At 37.1% G+C, this 18538-nt stretch overlaps 1 protein-coding gene and 2 pseudogenes across 1 annotated transcript; 2 read left to right on the top strand and 1 right to left on the bottom strand.

The window, feature by feature from the left end:
* Positions 1–2080: 2080 nt before the first annotated feature.
* Positions 2081–2995, bottom strand: LOC148920229 (uncharacterized). Its single transcript, XM_089044570.1, has one exon. The coding sequence runs from the start codon at positions 2993–2995 to the stop codon at positions 2081–2083; it is 915 nt and encodes a 304-aa protein (XP_088900696.1).
* A 2455-nt stretch (positions 2996–5450) lies between these two features.
* Positions 5451–7547, top strand: LOC103322829 (sugar carrier protein C pseudogene; annotated as a pseudogene).
* Positions 7548–7885: 338 nt separating this feature from the next.
* On the top strand, positions 7886–9210 carry LOC103322800 (2-hydroxyisoflavanone dehydratase pseudogene; annotated as a pseudogene).
* Positions 9211–18538: the final 9328 nt, after the last annotated feature.

Genomic DNA, 18538 nt, shown 5'->3' with positions numbered 1-18538 from the left:
TGGCGGGAAGAGAGGGAGAGATGGCGGTTCGAAGCGGAACCGGTCTCGTCGGACGGGGTGGTCGGAGGTGGTGGCTGTGAGGAATTTTCCGATCGGTGAGCGATGTGGGAATGGGTTTGACGCAGAGGGAGGAGACACGGGAGAGAGAGAGAAAGTGAGGGGTAAATGTGCAAAATCTGATTTTACCCCAAACTTACTTGAAATAATTACAGTTGCCACCGAACAAGTTACGATCGCCAAAGCCGTTAAATCTCCGATTCAAGCCTACACTTTGTCTACGGTTTCGTCTCAGTACCACCTACGCAACCACACCACACAGGGTCCCAAAATCTTCCCGGATAAGAAATTGGCCAAAATTACCCTTAACCCAAGAGTAAATTAATATTTTCTCTTAATTAAATTAAATTAGGAAAATAATTGAAGTCGGGGTGTTACAACCAAACACTTGAATATTCCATTGCTTCAAAGGAGCAATTAAAGCATAAGACTTATCTAGAGCAGATCCAATAACAGACCCCCAAGAAGCATAAAAAACATCCTGAAAATTCTCATGTTGGAGCCACATAGCTTCAAACCTGAAAGGTCTGGAAAGGGGGGAAGAAATAAAACAAGAAGCCAAGCAGATTTTGATGGGACTATGATCTGATTTAGTCCTCGGGAGATGTCTCACAGTTGCATCAGCAAAAAACCTTCGCCAACTCAAATTACAAATAGCTCTGTCCAGCCTTTCAAAAACTTTTTTATTAGTCCAAGTGTATTTGGATCCATAAAAAACCAAATCTACTATATCATGGTTGTCAAACCAGGTTTTAAACCCTCTTAATCTGCATAAAGAAGCTCCTCCTAACTTATCTTCAAACCTCAACATCTCATTAAAGTCTCCAGCAATTAACCAAGGCATATTATGATTAGCTCCAACAAAGGACAGATAATCCCATAATTTATGTCGCTTAGCAATACAAGGATGAGCATACACTGCAGTAAACATCCAGGGAGTTTGACCAGGCCAATAGACACAAGCAGAAATAGATTGAGCTGAGGTACCAACAATATCAACTGTGACTTTACTAGCATTCCATAATAACCATAAGCCACCAGAAAAACCAACTAGCATCCACAATTTCATAATTGGAAAACCCCAAAGATTTAACCACATCAATAGCCTTCCCACCACTGATTCTAGGCTCACAAATGAACAGAATATCTATATGATGAGTACGACTCAAATTCATCACAGTAGTCTTAAACTTAGTGCACGCAGCACCTCGAGCATTCCAACTAATAATATTCATAAAAAATATTCTAAAAGATAAACAATCACTAAGGGTAAACCCTTTACTTAAGCATCAAAAGTCATACCTTCAACCGTGTTGAAGGTAGTACTAGTCAAATTTCCACCAGAAGTGCTAGTTTAGCCCTCAACCAAATCCATCTTCGCAACTTGCCCCAGCTGATCAATCCCTCTAGGCACAAGAACATTATCATCATCATACTCCGAAGCATCCTCATGAAGATTAGTATCCTCATCATGAAATTCCGAATGTGTTGTTATATTTGGAGGTTGATGCCAAAAAATATAAACCTCTTTCTCTTGATGAATATGCTAACCATCACCCTAACTCTCCAAATGCTCAGTGACAGCACTAAGAGTAGAAGGCTTCCTACCACCAACAACCTGATTACGAGAATGTCGAGAAGCCCCCATTGTAAACTTATCAGAAGAGCCCGAACTCTTATCCATTACCTTACTATTAAAGACCTTTTGCACATTCTTATTGGAGATATCATTCAGAACAGGCCTAGAACCCGATTTAGCATGTTTAGACTTAGTCCAAACTTTCTTACCAATTTCCTCCACATATTTAAAAATAGGGACACCCCTCGTCGGAACTTGGTTAATATTATCGGGCCCCCTTATGTCAAAATCTTCACCAATCTCATTAAGAGCATCAAAATGAGACCCTTTATTCCTTCCACCAGAACCCTGCCCAGGAACATCCTTATGAATAGTTTTTGGTCGCCTTCTAGATTGCACATTCATCCAAAGGCCTCGCAAGCTATCCTCAGCCATCTTCACAGTTTATGTAACCCCAACAGAGCCATGATTCATAGGTCCCACTCCTGCACCTTGAGCTTTCCCAGCCTTATCGGACAAATTCACAGATTTCAGAGTACAACTCTCCCTTTTATGACCATAACACCCACATAGATAGCAAATATCAGGTAATCCCTCATACTCAATATTGTACCAGTTCTGATTTATTTGCACAAAGGCATCAAGGGGTTTAGTTAGATTCAACTCCACACATAAACGAGCAAACTTACCCCTATTTTGCGAAGTAGTCAACGAATCAATTTTCAGCAATTTACCAAGAAGGTTGCCAATCCTCTTAAGAGACCAAACATCAAAAACATTCAAGCTGCATGGCAGATACTCGAATCCAAGCAGCCATTCTTGTGATGTGTGCAGTAGAAGGGCGAAACCAGGCCGCCATTCTTGTATGGTTAAGTATTGCCCTGCAATCATCCAAGGCCCTCCAGTCAACACAAAATTTAAGTCCTCTTCCAGATCAAATCTCACAACAAAATAATCATTCACCAAGTCAATAAGCTTCCACCCTCCCACCAAACTCCATTTCTGAGCTAAGCGATCATGAAGATAGTTATAAGTATGAGAGCGACCAAGGAGCTTAACGATCAAAGCATTTTTCCAAGGTTCACAAAATCGAGCCATAGCACGATCAGAGAACTGTATACTCGGCCCACGTTCACCACGAGAAATGAACACATCATCCTCATCATTCAAACCCTCATAATCAGTATCCAAGCAGTTAATATCAATCCCCATATCTTTGGTCATATTAACTTTATTAATCAATTTATCACGAAAGCTATGAATACCAGGTAAGAAATTAGGCATCATATTACCATTAGATTCATTCACCAGATCAGCCGTCGGCCTAGAAATATGCTCAGACTCTGGCATCATATCCATCTTAGTTGCTTGCATCAACCCCTGCATCGAAATGGGATTGGAACCCGACTCCCCATCGTACTCAGAATCTCAATCCGCAGCAGCCCGAACCCTCTTCGTCACACGAGAAAGCTTGGGAAAGACACCAGGGGATCCTTCCTCCATGGGCAATTGAAATTCAGGGAGACGCACACTTAGAAACAATAGATCGGCGGCCGAAACCACCGCAACGGTAGTTCCCAGTAAGAAGAGTCGTGAAGGTTCCGTACCACTCGGTGCTCTCACTTTGGAGAGAAAAAAAAATTGGAGATTTGCAGCTTTATATGTCAGTAAACATATCTTTTCTCTGGATGGTCTTTTGGTGGGCACTTTTTGCATTAGGAAAAAGGGGAAAGTGGTATTTTTAGATTACTCAAACGGTTTGCATTAATTTGAATATTTAATTCAAATGTCTAGATTGAAAGTTGAGTTTTGGTAATATATGGGAAGGAGCATGATAGTTCATAGATGGATGTCCGTATGCATTCCCAATTACCTATCTAATAGCCCATACCAAATCAGAAGTCTTTGATTTGATCTTATGGTCCACATCTAATAATCCTAGAATATATCAAAGGTCTAGATTAAGTAATCTCACAAAATAGTCCTATAGAACCTAATTGCAGTGGCGAAACAAGGATTTCACGTGTGTGGGGGCCTCTTACAAATTATAAAGAATAAAAATTCGAACTCACAATACATACGGAAAAATAGTATATATATATATATATATATCTCACATATATCAAGAATTATATTGCTTATTGGTTGCAATCATAATTGTCTTCGACAAAGGGATAGACAAATACAATCTAAGCAAGAAAAATTGCAAGAGATAGACAAAGAGTAGCGATTTAGCAAATATCTTTAAAGCTTTTTCGCCCCATTAAACCCAATAGAAAGAAAAAATCAAAATTTCTAAACTAAAAAAAACCTTAGGTCCCTTCATGCATTCATATCATACATGAAAAAATGTTTTATGTAAAAATATTGACTAAGTATGAAAAATGATTTTTCGGAATAATCATTTTCTCAAGATAATTTTTGGCGGCTTTTATTTCTTACACATCAAATAAGAAAACTTTATTTTATGGGATTTTAGTATGAAGTATATATTGACTTGACAAACCATCATTTTTAGCCTAAATCATATTTTGTACTAAAATCAATTTTTCATATGTGGGTACATATCATTGTGCTTTAATAGGTCCGCCACAACACATGTGGGTACATATCAAAACATAAAGTTTTTGAAATAATATACATATAGAAATACATAACAGTATATTACTTTAAAAATATAAATAAATAAAAAACTTGAGTAAGGGCCTGGGACCACACTGGTCTCATTGTGGCTCCTCCCCTACCTAGTTGTATCTCAAAAAATATCTGAACTCAATCATTGATGGACCAACCAATCACTAGTTGCCATGTGGTTCAATCACACACTGCCATGTGGTGATTATTATTTTGTTTTTCTTATTTTCCAACTTCAAAAATCCACCAAAAATACTTCTGACTTCCGAAAAATTCTTCGAGAAATACCAAGCTCGTATCGACTTCTACTAATTTTCTATGAAGTTAAAACACCAAAATTCTAACTTCAAATTTGTCAGAAATAATTTATTCTCAAATAGAATAATGGTATTTACTTGTGAAAAAATATCCGCTTACCTCAAATAGGATCGTGTACATAATAATATTCTTGAATTTTTCAGGGGCTCACAAAAGTGGCCTAAGTCGGACTCTCTTGTTAATCCATGGAATATATGGTACTCTTTCCTACTATGCGGTTTGTCCCATGTGGTTTTCGTTGGAATGTTTTAACGATGCCATTGTATTCGTGCCGATCTTTGTATGCCTTTGATAGTTTATGAATGACATCTTCTTTCTAAATTAAAAAAAAAAAAAATCTGTTTATAATTCAAGGACAATTCGATAATTAACCCTAGTTAATCAACAACAACCCGATTTTTAGAATTGTTCTTCTTTGAGTTGAAAATGTTATATCGTTGACTTCAAAAAAGAAAATAAAACAAAAAGACCTAAGCTAAGGAAACTAAGGATGAGAGTTCATCTCCTTTCATGAATGTATCATATAGGCCAACAGCAATATTCGGTTTAGCTTAATTAAGTCTGTTTTGTCTTGTTCGGATTTTAGTGTTTGGATTGGGAAAGGTTATCGCATTTACTCCTCCAGCAAAATGTCATTGAAACAAAATTATCCAATGGTGTAAATAATAAGAAAAAGAAAACTTAACTGTTTTTATATAATGCGGATAAGATTAAAATTTGACCGGAACTTGCTCAATAACAACAGATATAATCTTATTATGTTTAAATAAAAACCCAAAATCCATTTGAGTTAAACTTCATCCGGATATCAAAAGCTGTTAGGATTTTAATTAGATTTACAAATAGGGATAAGATTACAGGTGGACCCCACCTCTATTAGAGAAGTGATACACAATTTGGTATAAAAATGTAGCAGCCAAGTATAGACTCTCATTATCTAACAAGTACTAGTAATCCTGCTAGACATAGGAGGTTTTGCACTATAAATATCTCATCAAACCCACCTAATTTTGCACGCTTAATTCCATCGATCCTTCCAAATCGTTTTCTCTTGTTCAATTTTTATTGCTTCAAGTAGTTTTCTTAGCTTTCTTTAGATTGATCTTTGAGTGAAAGAGAGAAAGAGTTAGAAAAGGTAACAATGGCTGGGGGCGATATAGCTCCATCGAGTGGTGGAAAACAATACCCTGGTAAACTCACAGCTAGGGTTCTTATAACTTGTATTGTTGCGGCTACCGGTGGTCTGATTTTTGGGTACGACCTTGGAGTTTCAGGCGGTGTGACATCCATGGACTCTTTCTTGAAACAGTTCTTTCCAGCGGTTTTCCAGAAAGAGTCTTCGATCAAGCCTTCCGACGATCAGTACTGCAAATTCGACAGCCAGACACTTACACTGTTCACATCTTCGCTATATTTGGCTGCTCTGGTTGCATGCGTTTTTGCATCAACAATAACCAGAGTGTGTGGTCGCAGGCTCACAATGATCTTGGGTGGAGTTCTTTTCTTGGCTGGTGCCTTGGTCAATGCCTTTGCTAATGCTGTTTGGATGCTTTATGTTGGTCGTCTACTTCTTGGTTTTGGTATTGGATGTGCCAATCAGTCTGTGCCGATCTATGTCTCTGAAACAGCCCCATCTAAATACCGTGGTGCTCTCAACATGATGTTCCAATTGTCGATCACAATTGGAATCCTTGCTGCTGGTGTGCTTAACTATTTCTTTGCCAAGATCAAAGGCGGTGGGGGGTGGCGTTTGAGTTTGGGAGGTGCTGCGGTCCCTGCCATTATAATCATAGTTGGAGCATTGTTTTTACCTGATACACCAAACTCCTTGGTCGAGCGTGGCAAGCATGAGGAAGCCAAAGCTCAGCTTCTTAAGCTCAGAGGAGTTCCTAATGTTGATGAAGAGTTTAATGACCTAGTTGCGGCCAGTGAAGCATCCAAGTTGGTAAAACACCCGTGGTTTAGCTTGTTGAGCAGGAAATATAGACCCCAGCTTGTGTTTGCAATCGGCATCCCCGCCTTCCAGCAACTCACCGGCATGAACGTGATCACGTTTTATGCTCCTGTCTTGTTTAAAACAATGGGGTTTGGAAGCAGTGCGTCTCTCATGTCAGCTGTCATCACCAATCTCGTTAATGCTTTAGCTACATTTGTCTCAATTCTCACTGTTGATAAGGTTGGAAGGAGGAAGCTTTTCTTACAGGGTGGTTGCCAAATGCTCCTCATGCAGGTGGGTGTTGGAATTGCTATGGCTGTTAAATTTGGGGTCAGCGGCAACCCTGGAAAGTTGACACTAGGGTTTGCAGTTCCCTTGGTGCTCTTAATCTGTGTTTATGTTGCTGGATTTGCCTGGTCTTGGGGGCCTCTAGGATGGTTGGTGCCCAGTGAAATTTTCCCACTTGAAGTAAGGTCTGCTGCTCAGGCTATCAATGTCTCCGTCAACATGATCTTCACCTTTGCCATAGCCCAAGTCTTCACAGCCATGCTTTGCCACATGAAGTTTGGCTTGTTCTTCTTCTTCTCAGTCTGTGTGGTGGTGATGAGCATTTTCATCTACAAATTGTTGCCCGAAACGAAAGGAGTTCCGATTGAAGAAATGCACAGAGTGTGGGAGAATCATCCATATTGGCGGAAGTATGTCGTTAAAGATGAAGGCATTGCCATGGGCAAGAGCAAGGGAGGACAAAGTGCCTAAAGTTTATTTTTGTTTTAGATTTTCTCTATGTTTTATAAATTTCTGTAAACTTTTTAGGTTTAATTTCGGTCTGGAAAATTTTGTTGGATATAAGATTTTTTATTCATTTTATTTTATTTTTACACATGCATAAGTCTTGAGTTTTTATTTCACTAAGCGGTGTCTCTGCTCGATTGGTATATCATGTGAGTAACATATGAGTTATATATAAAACGGGTGTAGGCTAGTTTTTCTCCTAGAAATTTTTTTCTGATCGGTCTTCTTGCAACTTTTTTTTACTGATCATGTGCTTCTTAAATTCCCTTTCGTCCTTGCAAGTGTGTTTTGCCTTGAGAGTTGCTAGTATTATACTAAAAAAATGCACCTCTTTGTTCACAACATGATTAACGAATATCATATTCAAAATCATTCATATATATATATTACTTCCCTCCCCATAAGAAGAAGTTTTGCATTATATTGACCCAAAAAAAGTTTTGCATTATAAAAGTATTTTGAGGGGCCATGGCGCCGTAGTTTGACCGGGCTAGAAGACATATGGCGGCTTCTTTGGTTGCCGTCGGTACCTGCTGCATAGCTGTCAAACTTGAGCTTCTCGATCTCTTTACCATTTTTCTAATGAAGCAATTGGAATACTCTCATCCATTAATAGCCACCTCCACCGCACACCTCTTCCACCCCAATCCCATTAGTCCTTGAAGCTTCACTTCAAATATTATATTTCTCCCTCCCTCTGTATCGACTCTCCTCTAAGTCTAATGGCTTCCACTTCAACCACCAAAAAAGAAATAGCCTCAGAGCTCCTTCCCCTTATCAGAGTCTACAAAGATGGCACAGTGGAACGCCTCTGGGGCTCTCCTTATGTGCCCCCATGTCCTCATGACCCACAAACCAACGTCTCCTCCAAAGACATCAACATCTCACACAACCCCACTATCTCAGCTCGCCTCTTCCTCCCTCAAAACCAAATATACCAAAAACCCCAACACCTTCTCCCCATCTTAGTTTACTTCCACGGTGGTGGGTTTTGCTTTGAATCCGCCTTCTCATCTGACCACCACCGTCTCCTCAACCGGTTGGTCTCACAAGCCCAAGTCCTCGCCGTCTCCGTTGAGTACAGGCTTGCCCCAGAAAACCCACTTCCCAATTGTTATCAAGATTGCTGGGATGCTCTTCAATGGGTCTCTTCTCACAGAACCCACAAAGAATTAGATGCTGACAATACTAACAAAGAGCCATGGTTGGTCAATTATGGCAATTTTGATAAATTGTACATAGGTGGTGACAGTGCAGGTGGTAACATTGTCCATAATGTAGCCATGAAGGCAGGGGTTGAGAGATTGTGTGGGGATGTGAAAATTCTGGGGGCATTTATGTCACATCCTTATTTCCTGGGATCCAAGCCAATTGGGTCAGAGCCTAGAGGTGAAGACTTTGAGAAGTGGCTGCCTTGTAAAGTTTGGAAATTTTTGTACCCATCAGCACCTGGAGGGATTAATAATCCGATGGTCAATCCGGTGGGGCCGGGTGCACCAAGCCTGGCTGGACTCGGGTGCCCTCGAATGCTCGTGTGTGTTTCTAGCAAGGATGAGTTGAGGGATCGAGGTGTTTGGTATTATGAATTGGTGAAGGAAAGTGGGTGGAGAGGAGAGGTGGAGGTGTTTGAAGTGGAAGGAGAGGAACATGCTTTTCACATCTTGGTTGAGGCTGAGACTGTGAATGTCAAGATTATGATAAAACGCTTGGCTTCTTTTCTTGTTTAGTAGAAATGTGAATTTGCTCATGTGTTGAATTCATTGTTGATGGCTGCTTTTCAATTCAATAATATAGAACTATTAGGATTGGTCGTGAGATTTTGAGAATCCTGTGCAAAACTTAAATTGGAGCTCTCACATAATCTAATACAAAAACACTATAATATTTTTTTTGTCATGACTGAATATCACAATTACATTTTTAAAAGATTTCAACATTTATAGAAGTTTGGTAAACTCATCTAACATATATATATATATATATATATATATATATATATATAGGACTTCATTTCATTTATTAATCAATGGCATAATCTCTATATTATTATCAGTTTATGTAATTTTGAAATGAATTCTATTACTATCGGGTTTTAGAAAAGGTCTTCTATATTTTTTAATAAAAACTTTGAGGTGTCTTGATAATCTTTCATTTATATCTGTCTTATTTTTTGCTACGATATACTAATTATGATGGGTTGAGGGTATAAGACCCGTTCTGTATTATTGGATTGTTGGTGAATGGGATATGTGGAGGGCGTGAGGCCCCGTCGAAGTTTTGTTGGTTGATGTGTAATCTCAATCTCGCGTTAGTAGTCCTTTGCATCCATGAATGAGAATGAATAGTGGATGACTACTCATAATCTCACCTTTTATCAAGGAAACGACAGCTATAGAGTCACATTTCACTTTAATTCTTCAGATACCCTCATTCCAAATCAGGAGTAAATTCTTAGGGCTCGTTGGTACATCGGATTATACTGACTAATTTCTATCAAATAGTATTAATATATTCCGGAGATCTTGATTGTTTATCCATAATATTATAAGGCGTTTGGTCCTATCCAGATTCTAATACGGTGTACCAAACGCGCATTTGAAGACACCCCGTAAGTGAGCTTAAATAATTTTCGTGCCCCAAATTTGTAAAAAAAAAAAAAAAAAACCACTTATCCAGAGACCAATATCCCTTATGAGATCTCCATCACTAATAGTACCCATCTTCCCCTTGTATTGGCTTCTTGAAAAATAGTGTGTTTTAACATACACATACTAAATAAATAGTGTGCAAAAATAATTCATAAAAAACACAATAAGAAAAACTTCTACACACTTATCATACTGTCATTGACATGAATGTAGAAGTTTCTACTTACATATGAAGGAGGGAAGTATTTCCTAAAAAATAAAAGAGTTTTGTCCTAAAATAGCCCTTTTGTAAAACACTTATTTTGTAATGGGAGCATTTTTGCTCACCATTTTAACTCAATGCATACCCTTACCATCATCTTTAACACTTGACACATGTCCATAGGCATAACCATAATTTCATAAATACAAAACAAAAATTAACTATGATTATACCTATTGACACGTGTCAAGTGTTGAAGATAGTGATGATAATACACCTTAGGTTAAAGTTGTGAGCAAAAATATTTTCATTTTGTAATTCCCAATATGTCATTCCAATATGACCATACACTATCTCTTATTTGCTTAGATGGCCCTCATTTAAATACCCACCCACATAGCAGCATCAATGTCCCAAATTTTCATTTTCTCAAAACTAGAATTAGGGCTCTCATTCTCTCTGCCTCCTCGTGCTTCACTCCTCAAAACTAGAATTAGGGCTCTCATTATCTCTGCCTCCTCGTACTTCACTCTAGGGGTGGCATTTTAAACCGAAAAATCATTCGCCGTACCGCATTTGCGGTATTAAAACGAACCCATTTGCGGTTGCCGGTATTTGATTTTCACTTGCGGTTACCGCAGCAAAGTATAGCCACACGGATGATGAAGTTGAATTTTATAAGGAAATGGAACATATGACAACTTGTAAGTAATTAGTTTATTTATACTAATGTTATTTATGCTTCTTCTTATAATAAAATGTACTACACTATGTTGTTTTATTTGTAAATAACATTGGTACTCAAATACGGGGTTCTTCAAATCCACTCACCACCAACACTTGAGTTTGTAACATTGGTGCATTGCATTTTCCTTTTAGTTTGTAATTTTAATTAACTTTGAATTGAATTTTTCTTTTTTGTTGTAACTTTAATTCATTTTGCTTTGCATTTTCCTTTTGGTTTATAAATTTAAAGGATTTGGAATTGGAATGCTTGAGAAATTTAACTTTAATTGGAATGCTTGGAATTGTAACTTTAATTGGAATGCTTGGAATTGTAACTTTAATTTTTTTAGGTTGTGAATGCTTGAGAAGTTGATGAGATTGTGAATTTATATATGTTTGAGAAATTGAGGTTGTGTATTTATTTATTTAGGTTGTGAATTTATATTTTTGTGAATGCTTGAGAAGGGCATTTCGGTTTCATTATCTCACCAAACCGCAAATAGTCGGTCGGTTTGCGGTTTGAGTAAAAATTCGCTCGTACTTCACTCCTCCAAAATGTCCGCCATGACATTGATCCAGAAGCTAGTGAAGCCTTTTGGTTTGGAATTGTTGGCTTAGTTGCAATAGGGAGGAGGGTCTTCACCCAACCCTCAAACCCTCGACAAAATCATATCCATTGGCTTCTTTGGACTTTGGTATTAAGATTCACGCAGTTGTTATAAAGTTGGGTTTGTGTTCTAATGTCTATATTTGCAGTGCTTTCATTGATATGAACGGAAAATATGGCCCGTTGGTGAATGCCAAGAACAATTTGAATGTCTCACATAAATGTAGGGGGCATTTGGTATCCTATTCAAATAGGAAATTTAAAAACTTTGATTTTTCTTAAAATCAAGGAGTTCTTAAATCTATTTTTAAGATTCAAAAACTTGTTTGGTATACAACTGAAAACTGTTTTCAAATATAAAAAATTTGAGAACTTGTGGGTTGTTAGAAAAAACTGAAAAAACAGATATTTTTTGTTTTTAATAATTGGAGTGTTTTTTTATTTGTTCTTAAGTTTGAGTTTTTAAAAATATGGCTACCAAACAGGTTTTTTAATTATTTTGGACTCAAATTTTGTTTTTAAGTTTAAAAAATTGAATTCAAGTTGAATACCAAACATGCCCGTAGTAACTTGGAATTCTTTGCTTACGTTGTGGGTTTGCTTCTTCTTTGCTGGAGGAGTGGAGCACGAGGAGACAGAGACAACGAGGAGACAGAGACAACGAGAGCCCCAATTGCAGTTTTGAGAAAATGAAAATAGGGTCACTATTGGGACATTGCTGGTATATGGGTGAGTATTTTAAGGAGGGGATCTAAACAAATATAAGATAGCGTATGGTCATTTTGGAATGACATATTAGGAACAGGGGAGGTTTTGGGCACAAGCAGGGAAGGCAGCCCACCCCAATTTGTATAAACCCTATATATATTTAAAAAATATATATTATATAAAAGGAGGAAACTCAATAAAGGCCCATTGTTAGTATGAAAATTGTATTGGTATTTCCTAAACTCTAGCATAGGTCGGGAATTAGTGTGTTAGTATCTTTTATTGGAAGTTTTGGCGCAATACATTCAATCTCGGATTTTCGAAGTATGACTTGATCGATATGAGGAACTAGATTTCAGATAAATCATGATATAATCATGTATTCATTATAGGATTCATAGTTGGAGTTATTTTCACACAAGTGCTTTTATATTAGTCCTATTTTTAATAGGATTAGATTTTATCTCTTTAGATTTTTTTCTAGTCGGACCTTATTTTGATTTAAGTAAAAATATCCTTTTTCATAATTGACTTGGAGAGCATGTTTCTTTTAATACCAAATTAGTTTCATTGATTAATATGGTTTCCTTGTATAAACTAATGGGATGGGAAGTTTGCATGGGCTGACGAAATTGAATAGGATCAAATCTCATATATTACAAGATATTGATCACGTGGACTTCTCTTGAAAATAGGAGAATGTGGTCTGTATAAAAATGGCGTGCCTCTCCTTAGTTTTGATACAGGTTTGATATATTTCTTTTGAGCATATAGAATTCTTAAGAAAAGTTGTTGTGCATATCCTTGAGATAAGTTATCAAGTGTTCCATGTTTACTTGGTGATTTGCATTCATATTGCATTCATTTGCATATTCAGTGACTCATACGGTTGAGGGCACCAAGATCGTTGTGGCGGTTTGTATCCGACGAGCTTGAAGCAATCATGACCAGTATTGCGTTTAACATAAGGAGTGTCGAAAGATCATCCCGTGACAGAAGTTGAGTTACGAAGAAGTCGGTAAACATTATCTAGAATGTGTCTAGGATAAGTGTGTGAGTACTTGTTGTAATTATCGTTCTATAGTGGATTTGTTTTGGATTGAGGAGTCATGTGGATTTTTTCTAGAGGTGGGGTTTTACCATGTAAAATAATTCTCTGCGTATTCCTTTATTTTATGCTCAGCACGTTTCAAGATTGATAACCATATCAATCCTGCTACCGAAATTTATTTTTATTTGTTGATTATAATTTTAAATTGGCTTATTCACCCCCCTCTAGGCATTATTAATCATCCTACGGGTATTACCCATCATAAAAGGGACCTAAAAGAACAGGTAGATTTCACCCACTCATTGGAATAAATAAAAAATTGAACTTGCCTAAATACTTAATTCAAAATTCAAAAAGGAAACTCAATAAAGGCCACTTATTATAGCATAAATCAATTAACCTAGTTGAATCAATTAGGAAATCAAATACATATATTTATCATTAACGCCAAAACCCTACAGTATAGCAAGTATAGCAGAGAATAGAGATTTCCACAACCCACCAAAAAAGCAAGAAGTTGATAATTGAATATTGAAACAAGAGGTTTTGATAGCATACAAGTTGTGTGATACAACATAGCCATTTAATCTTATATTTTTTTAAAATTGAAATATGTGAGTACTGTTGTTGTTGTAATTGTGGTGCTATTACTTTCATTGTTGACCATTGAATTTCGATAAACTATGTCACAAGAACAATTGAATAGCTTAGTTATGTTGTCCATTAAAAAGGACGTGATAGAAAAATCTTGACTATGTAAATAAAAAAATGCAAGACGAGATATTTTGATGCATTTTATAAATTTTTAATATAAATTATATATTATTTCATTCTTTTATGTTATAATTGTGAATTTGAGTTCATATAAATTTATTTTAGCTTACCCAAAAAAAAGAAAACATAATATACATATAAAATAGAATGCCCTATTTAGGTTGTTTGCATAGGGTCTCCAAAAACGTAGGACCGCCGCTGATTAAGAAGTGGCTATTACATTATTTACATAATAAGGGCTCGTTTGGTACGTCGGACTGTATTGACTAATTTCTGTTGAATAATATTAATATATTCCGGAGGGTACTGACTGTTTATCTATAATATTATCCCATATAATTTTTGTCCAAAATCTCATCTTGGACTCAATATGTGGGACTGCCCTTAAATCAATATTGGGAAATTTCTCAGCCATTGATTTTTCAATTTTGTTCATTGTTCCACATTTAAAGGAACCATTATCACATCGTAAACCATGGTTGACTACATCTTCAAGTATGGTCAACAATACGTCTTCCTCATGTGCTATCCACACCCTTCTACTTCCTTTTGATTGACTAGACTGTCCACTCTCCATTCCTACATACAATATAATTTGCATATATATGCAAGAATCACAATCTAATCTAATAATAAAGTATGTCACAATCTTCTTATCATTCATATCTAGGCACAATATAAAGGAAAAAAAAATTAGTAAAACTAATATAAATAGAAGGGAAGATACCAAAATATTTAACATGACTGGACAACTTTTTAAATGGGTTGGGTAGGTTATTGAAATACAAGTTAGTTATTGGCTTTCAGTAGCTTTGCATCCAATTTGTTGTTCTTCTAGAATCTGCAGCTTTTTCCATGCATCAAAGTGAAATTAAAACTTCAGCACAAAGACAGTGAACTGGATATAAGCGTACTTCCATCCATTTGTCATGGCAAAGGGTAAGAGCAACTCATGGAGGGTGAGCCCAAGGTGTGGAGAGAAAAAAGCGACATTCCGAAAGAGCCCGAGCTCGGGTTGGGAGTGGGACCCATGAAGTCGGGCTGGCCTCGAGCTAGTTCACCGAGCTCAAGCGAGGGCTAGTGACATCATGCAGCGTTAGTGCGTGGGTTTAATTTTTACCGTTGGCGCTACAATGCATGCGCCAACAAAAAAATTTAAACTCGCGTCTTGGCGTCGACCTGCATAAGCTCCAACGGGTAGAAGACATGTGTCAAGCCTTGGGCGCTCCGATCTACTTCTCCTCCTCCAATCCAATGGCTGTCATATTTTTGGCAATAAATATATGAAAAAAAATTGAATTTTTTTTTCAAAAATAAGAAAAAATTCTGATTTTTTTTTTCTATAAATACCTATCAATACCCTTCACTTAAAAAACCAATCGTCATACATTTTGTTCTACTTCTATTATTTTTCACTCTTTATACTCAACATTTTCCTCTTTTTCACATTGTATTTTTAGTTATTATTTTTATGGCTTATTCTATCGAAACTGGAGGGGCGTGGAGCACCATGGAAGATGTTTCCTTATCTGAGGCTTGGCTCCAAGTTTGTCATTGTCCCGTGTCAGGCAATGAGATGAAATTTTTTCGTATGTGGAAAAAAATTCATGCCGAATTTTGTGAAAAATTTCGGGTCGACTCATACGGAAATGGCATTGTCTAGTAGGTGGAAAATTCTCAATAAAGAGTTGAGAAAATGGAGAGATACCTTGGCAAAAGCGATGGACAACCATAGAAACGGGGAAAATCTTAGTGACGAGGTAAGTATTTTGTAATTTTCGTTTTATTAAGTTTAATGTCATAATATATATATTTTAATATTTATTGCATTTTCAATATTTTGTTGTATTTTCAATATTTTGTTAATATTTCTTGCATTTCCAATTGTTTCTTAATATTTCTTGCACTTCCAATTTATTTGTAAGGTTAATTGCATTTCCGTTTTTTTTTTTTTTTGTTACTTGCATATCCAACATATTTTAAATATTTCTTGCATTTCCATTTTTTTTTTAAATGGATGATTCAAGCACAGATGTGGTTTGGTGCAACTGGGCAAGGCAAAAAAAGTTTCAACCATCATGAATGTTGGGTGGTGGTGAAATATTGCAAACGCTTCAGAATTATTCCACGGATCCCGCCGTTGTGTTAAACGAGATGCCACTCCGTGATTCAATGACATCGGATTCACCTCTCGATTTTCCTAGGAGTCAAGACTCACCCATTGAAAAGGAGCCGGGGCCCATTAAGCAAAAGGCTGCGAAGGCAAAGAAAGCGAGTAATTCGAGCAATAATAATTCAAAATTTTTGGAGGAAATTGCAAGGTAGAACACCATAAGAATTGAAATGGAACAGAAACGCCAAGATAACGAGATGGCAATTCAAGCCGAGTATGCACGAGAAATGGAGTATTTGTGCAAAAAAAGATATGGACAAGACGGATCGGAAAACCATGGCGATGGATACAAGCCATATGTCCCCGCGAGAAAGAATGGATGTTATAAGAAGAACACTTTTCCAGGATAATGGGCATAGCAACACGGATTGGTTAAATGATGAAAACCATTAAATTAGTTGGCATACCTTTTATGTATTTGTATTTTTCATGTTTTCTATTAAAGTTGTTGTAATTCTTAATGACTTGTATTGGATTTCTTTATTTAATAAACAAAGCATTCAATAAAATACCTTTTTATTCAACATATTCCATACATCAAACAAAACATAATTAAAATAAATAAAAAAAACTACAAACAAGGCACAATAATAATAACAAACCACAACCAAACCATAATAAATAAAAAACAACACAACCAAATCATAAACTAAATAAAACATAACCAACGCATCTATGCTCCATCATTCATCTTCATTGCCTTTCACCGCCTATAGATGCTCCATCAAGTCAACTTGACGCCTGTTACGAATATACGAAGTTTGCATCTCTATATATCGATTTATCATCCGAGTCATGAAAAACCATCCCTCACCAACGGTTCCGGCTCAAACGGTTCTCCACTTGGTCCCATGGGCTTTTCATAAATTTGTGTCAAGGCCGTGTTCATTGGATCCGGTTCGTAGACCTCTAAAGCATCACAATCGTACTCATCCTCCACAATCATATTATGGAGGATGATGCAAGTCATCATAATGCTTATGAGGATCTCCTCATCAAACATACGGGCCGCACCTCGAATAATCAACTACCGAGCTTGAAAGATGCCAAAACATCTTTCGACATCTTTCCTGTATCTTTCTTGATAGGTAGCAAATAATTTTTGCTTTTGGGATCAGGGATTCGGAATGGATTTGACAAAAGTGGTCCACCTCGGGTAAATGCTGTCAGCTAGATAATACCCCGTCTAGTAGACTGTATTGTTGACTTGATAGGTGATCTTGGGGCCTTGGCCTCTCAAAATATCGTTGAAGACCGGGGATTGACCTAGCACGTTGAGGTCATTTTGGGATCTAGCAACTCTAAAGAAGGCACGCCAAACCCATGTGTCGAAGCCAGCAACGGCTTCTAGGATGATACTTTTTTGGCCTTTTTTTTCCGTAATCACCTTGCAAGGCAGTTGGGCAATTGTTCCATTGCTAGTGCATGCAGTCAATGCTACCAATCATTCCTGGAAATCCTAGAGCTTCCGCTTTTTGTAGAAGCCGTTGGAGGTCCCTAGGAGTAGGTCTATGCACGTAGTCCTTAGTATACAGATTTTCAACTGCATCACAAAATCTTACCAAAGCCTCCAACGTAGTGGACTTCCCCATCCGGGCAATCTTATTCCACCTGATCAGCAGATGCTCTATACGCCAACTTTCATATAACAGTTGTAAGCTTTTGCTCCGGAAGAAGCACCAAAACCCCAGTAGCATCACACTTTTGAACAAAGTATGCATCATAATTGCAAATATCATGCATGACTTTATTGAACAAATGGGATTGCATTCTAAATCACCTTCGAAAATCAACATTATAGTACAAAGAAGTTGGGATAAAATAATCTTCCAAAAGATTCTTACCCCGAGAATGCATATGTCTGTCCACATTCCGGCGACGACCGAGTTGTGAACCACGACAGCGACCTTGGTTCTCTTCATCTTGCAAATCCATTGCTATGAGAACTTGTTCATCGACTTGTCTTTGCAACTCATTGATTTCATATGCTCTACGGTTTCTCTCATTTTTTTCTCGCTCTTGCCTCTCCAAACATCTCCTATATTCTTCCATTGAAAATGAATGGAGTATGAATTCTAAACTCTAAGAAATGAAAATATAGAAAGACGTGTTGTGAGAGGTATAAGCTGAGCCTCTGGTTTTATAGAAAATTTTGACAAGATAGAGATGCCACGTGGCTTGATTTGATTGGATGAAAATCTTATTTGAATTTTGAAATTCATCCGAAATTTGAACCCAAATTTATCTGAATTTTGAATTTTGAAATTCATCTAAAATTTGAACCCAAATTTATCCGAAATTTGAATTTTGAAATTCATTTGAAATTTGAA

The sequence above is a fragment of the Prunus mume genome, linkage group LG2, assembly GCF_029339155.1.
Source record: "Prunus mume cultivar Tortuosa linkage group LG2, ASM2933915v1, whole genome shotgun sequence".
Classification (NCBI taxonomy): Eukaryota; Viridiplantae; Streptophyta; class Magnoliopsida; order Rosales; family Rosaceae; genus Prunus; species Prunus mume.
Note: the sequence above shows the minus strand (reverse complement) of the source record. Positions and strands in the feature narration are given on the sequence as shown.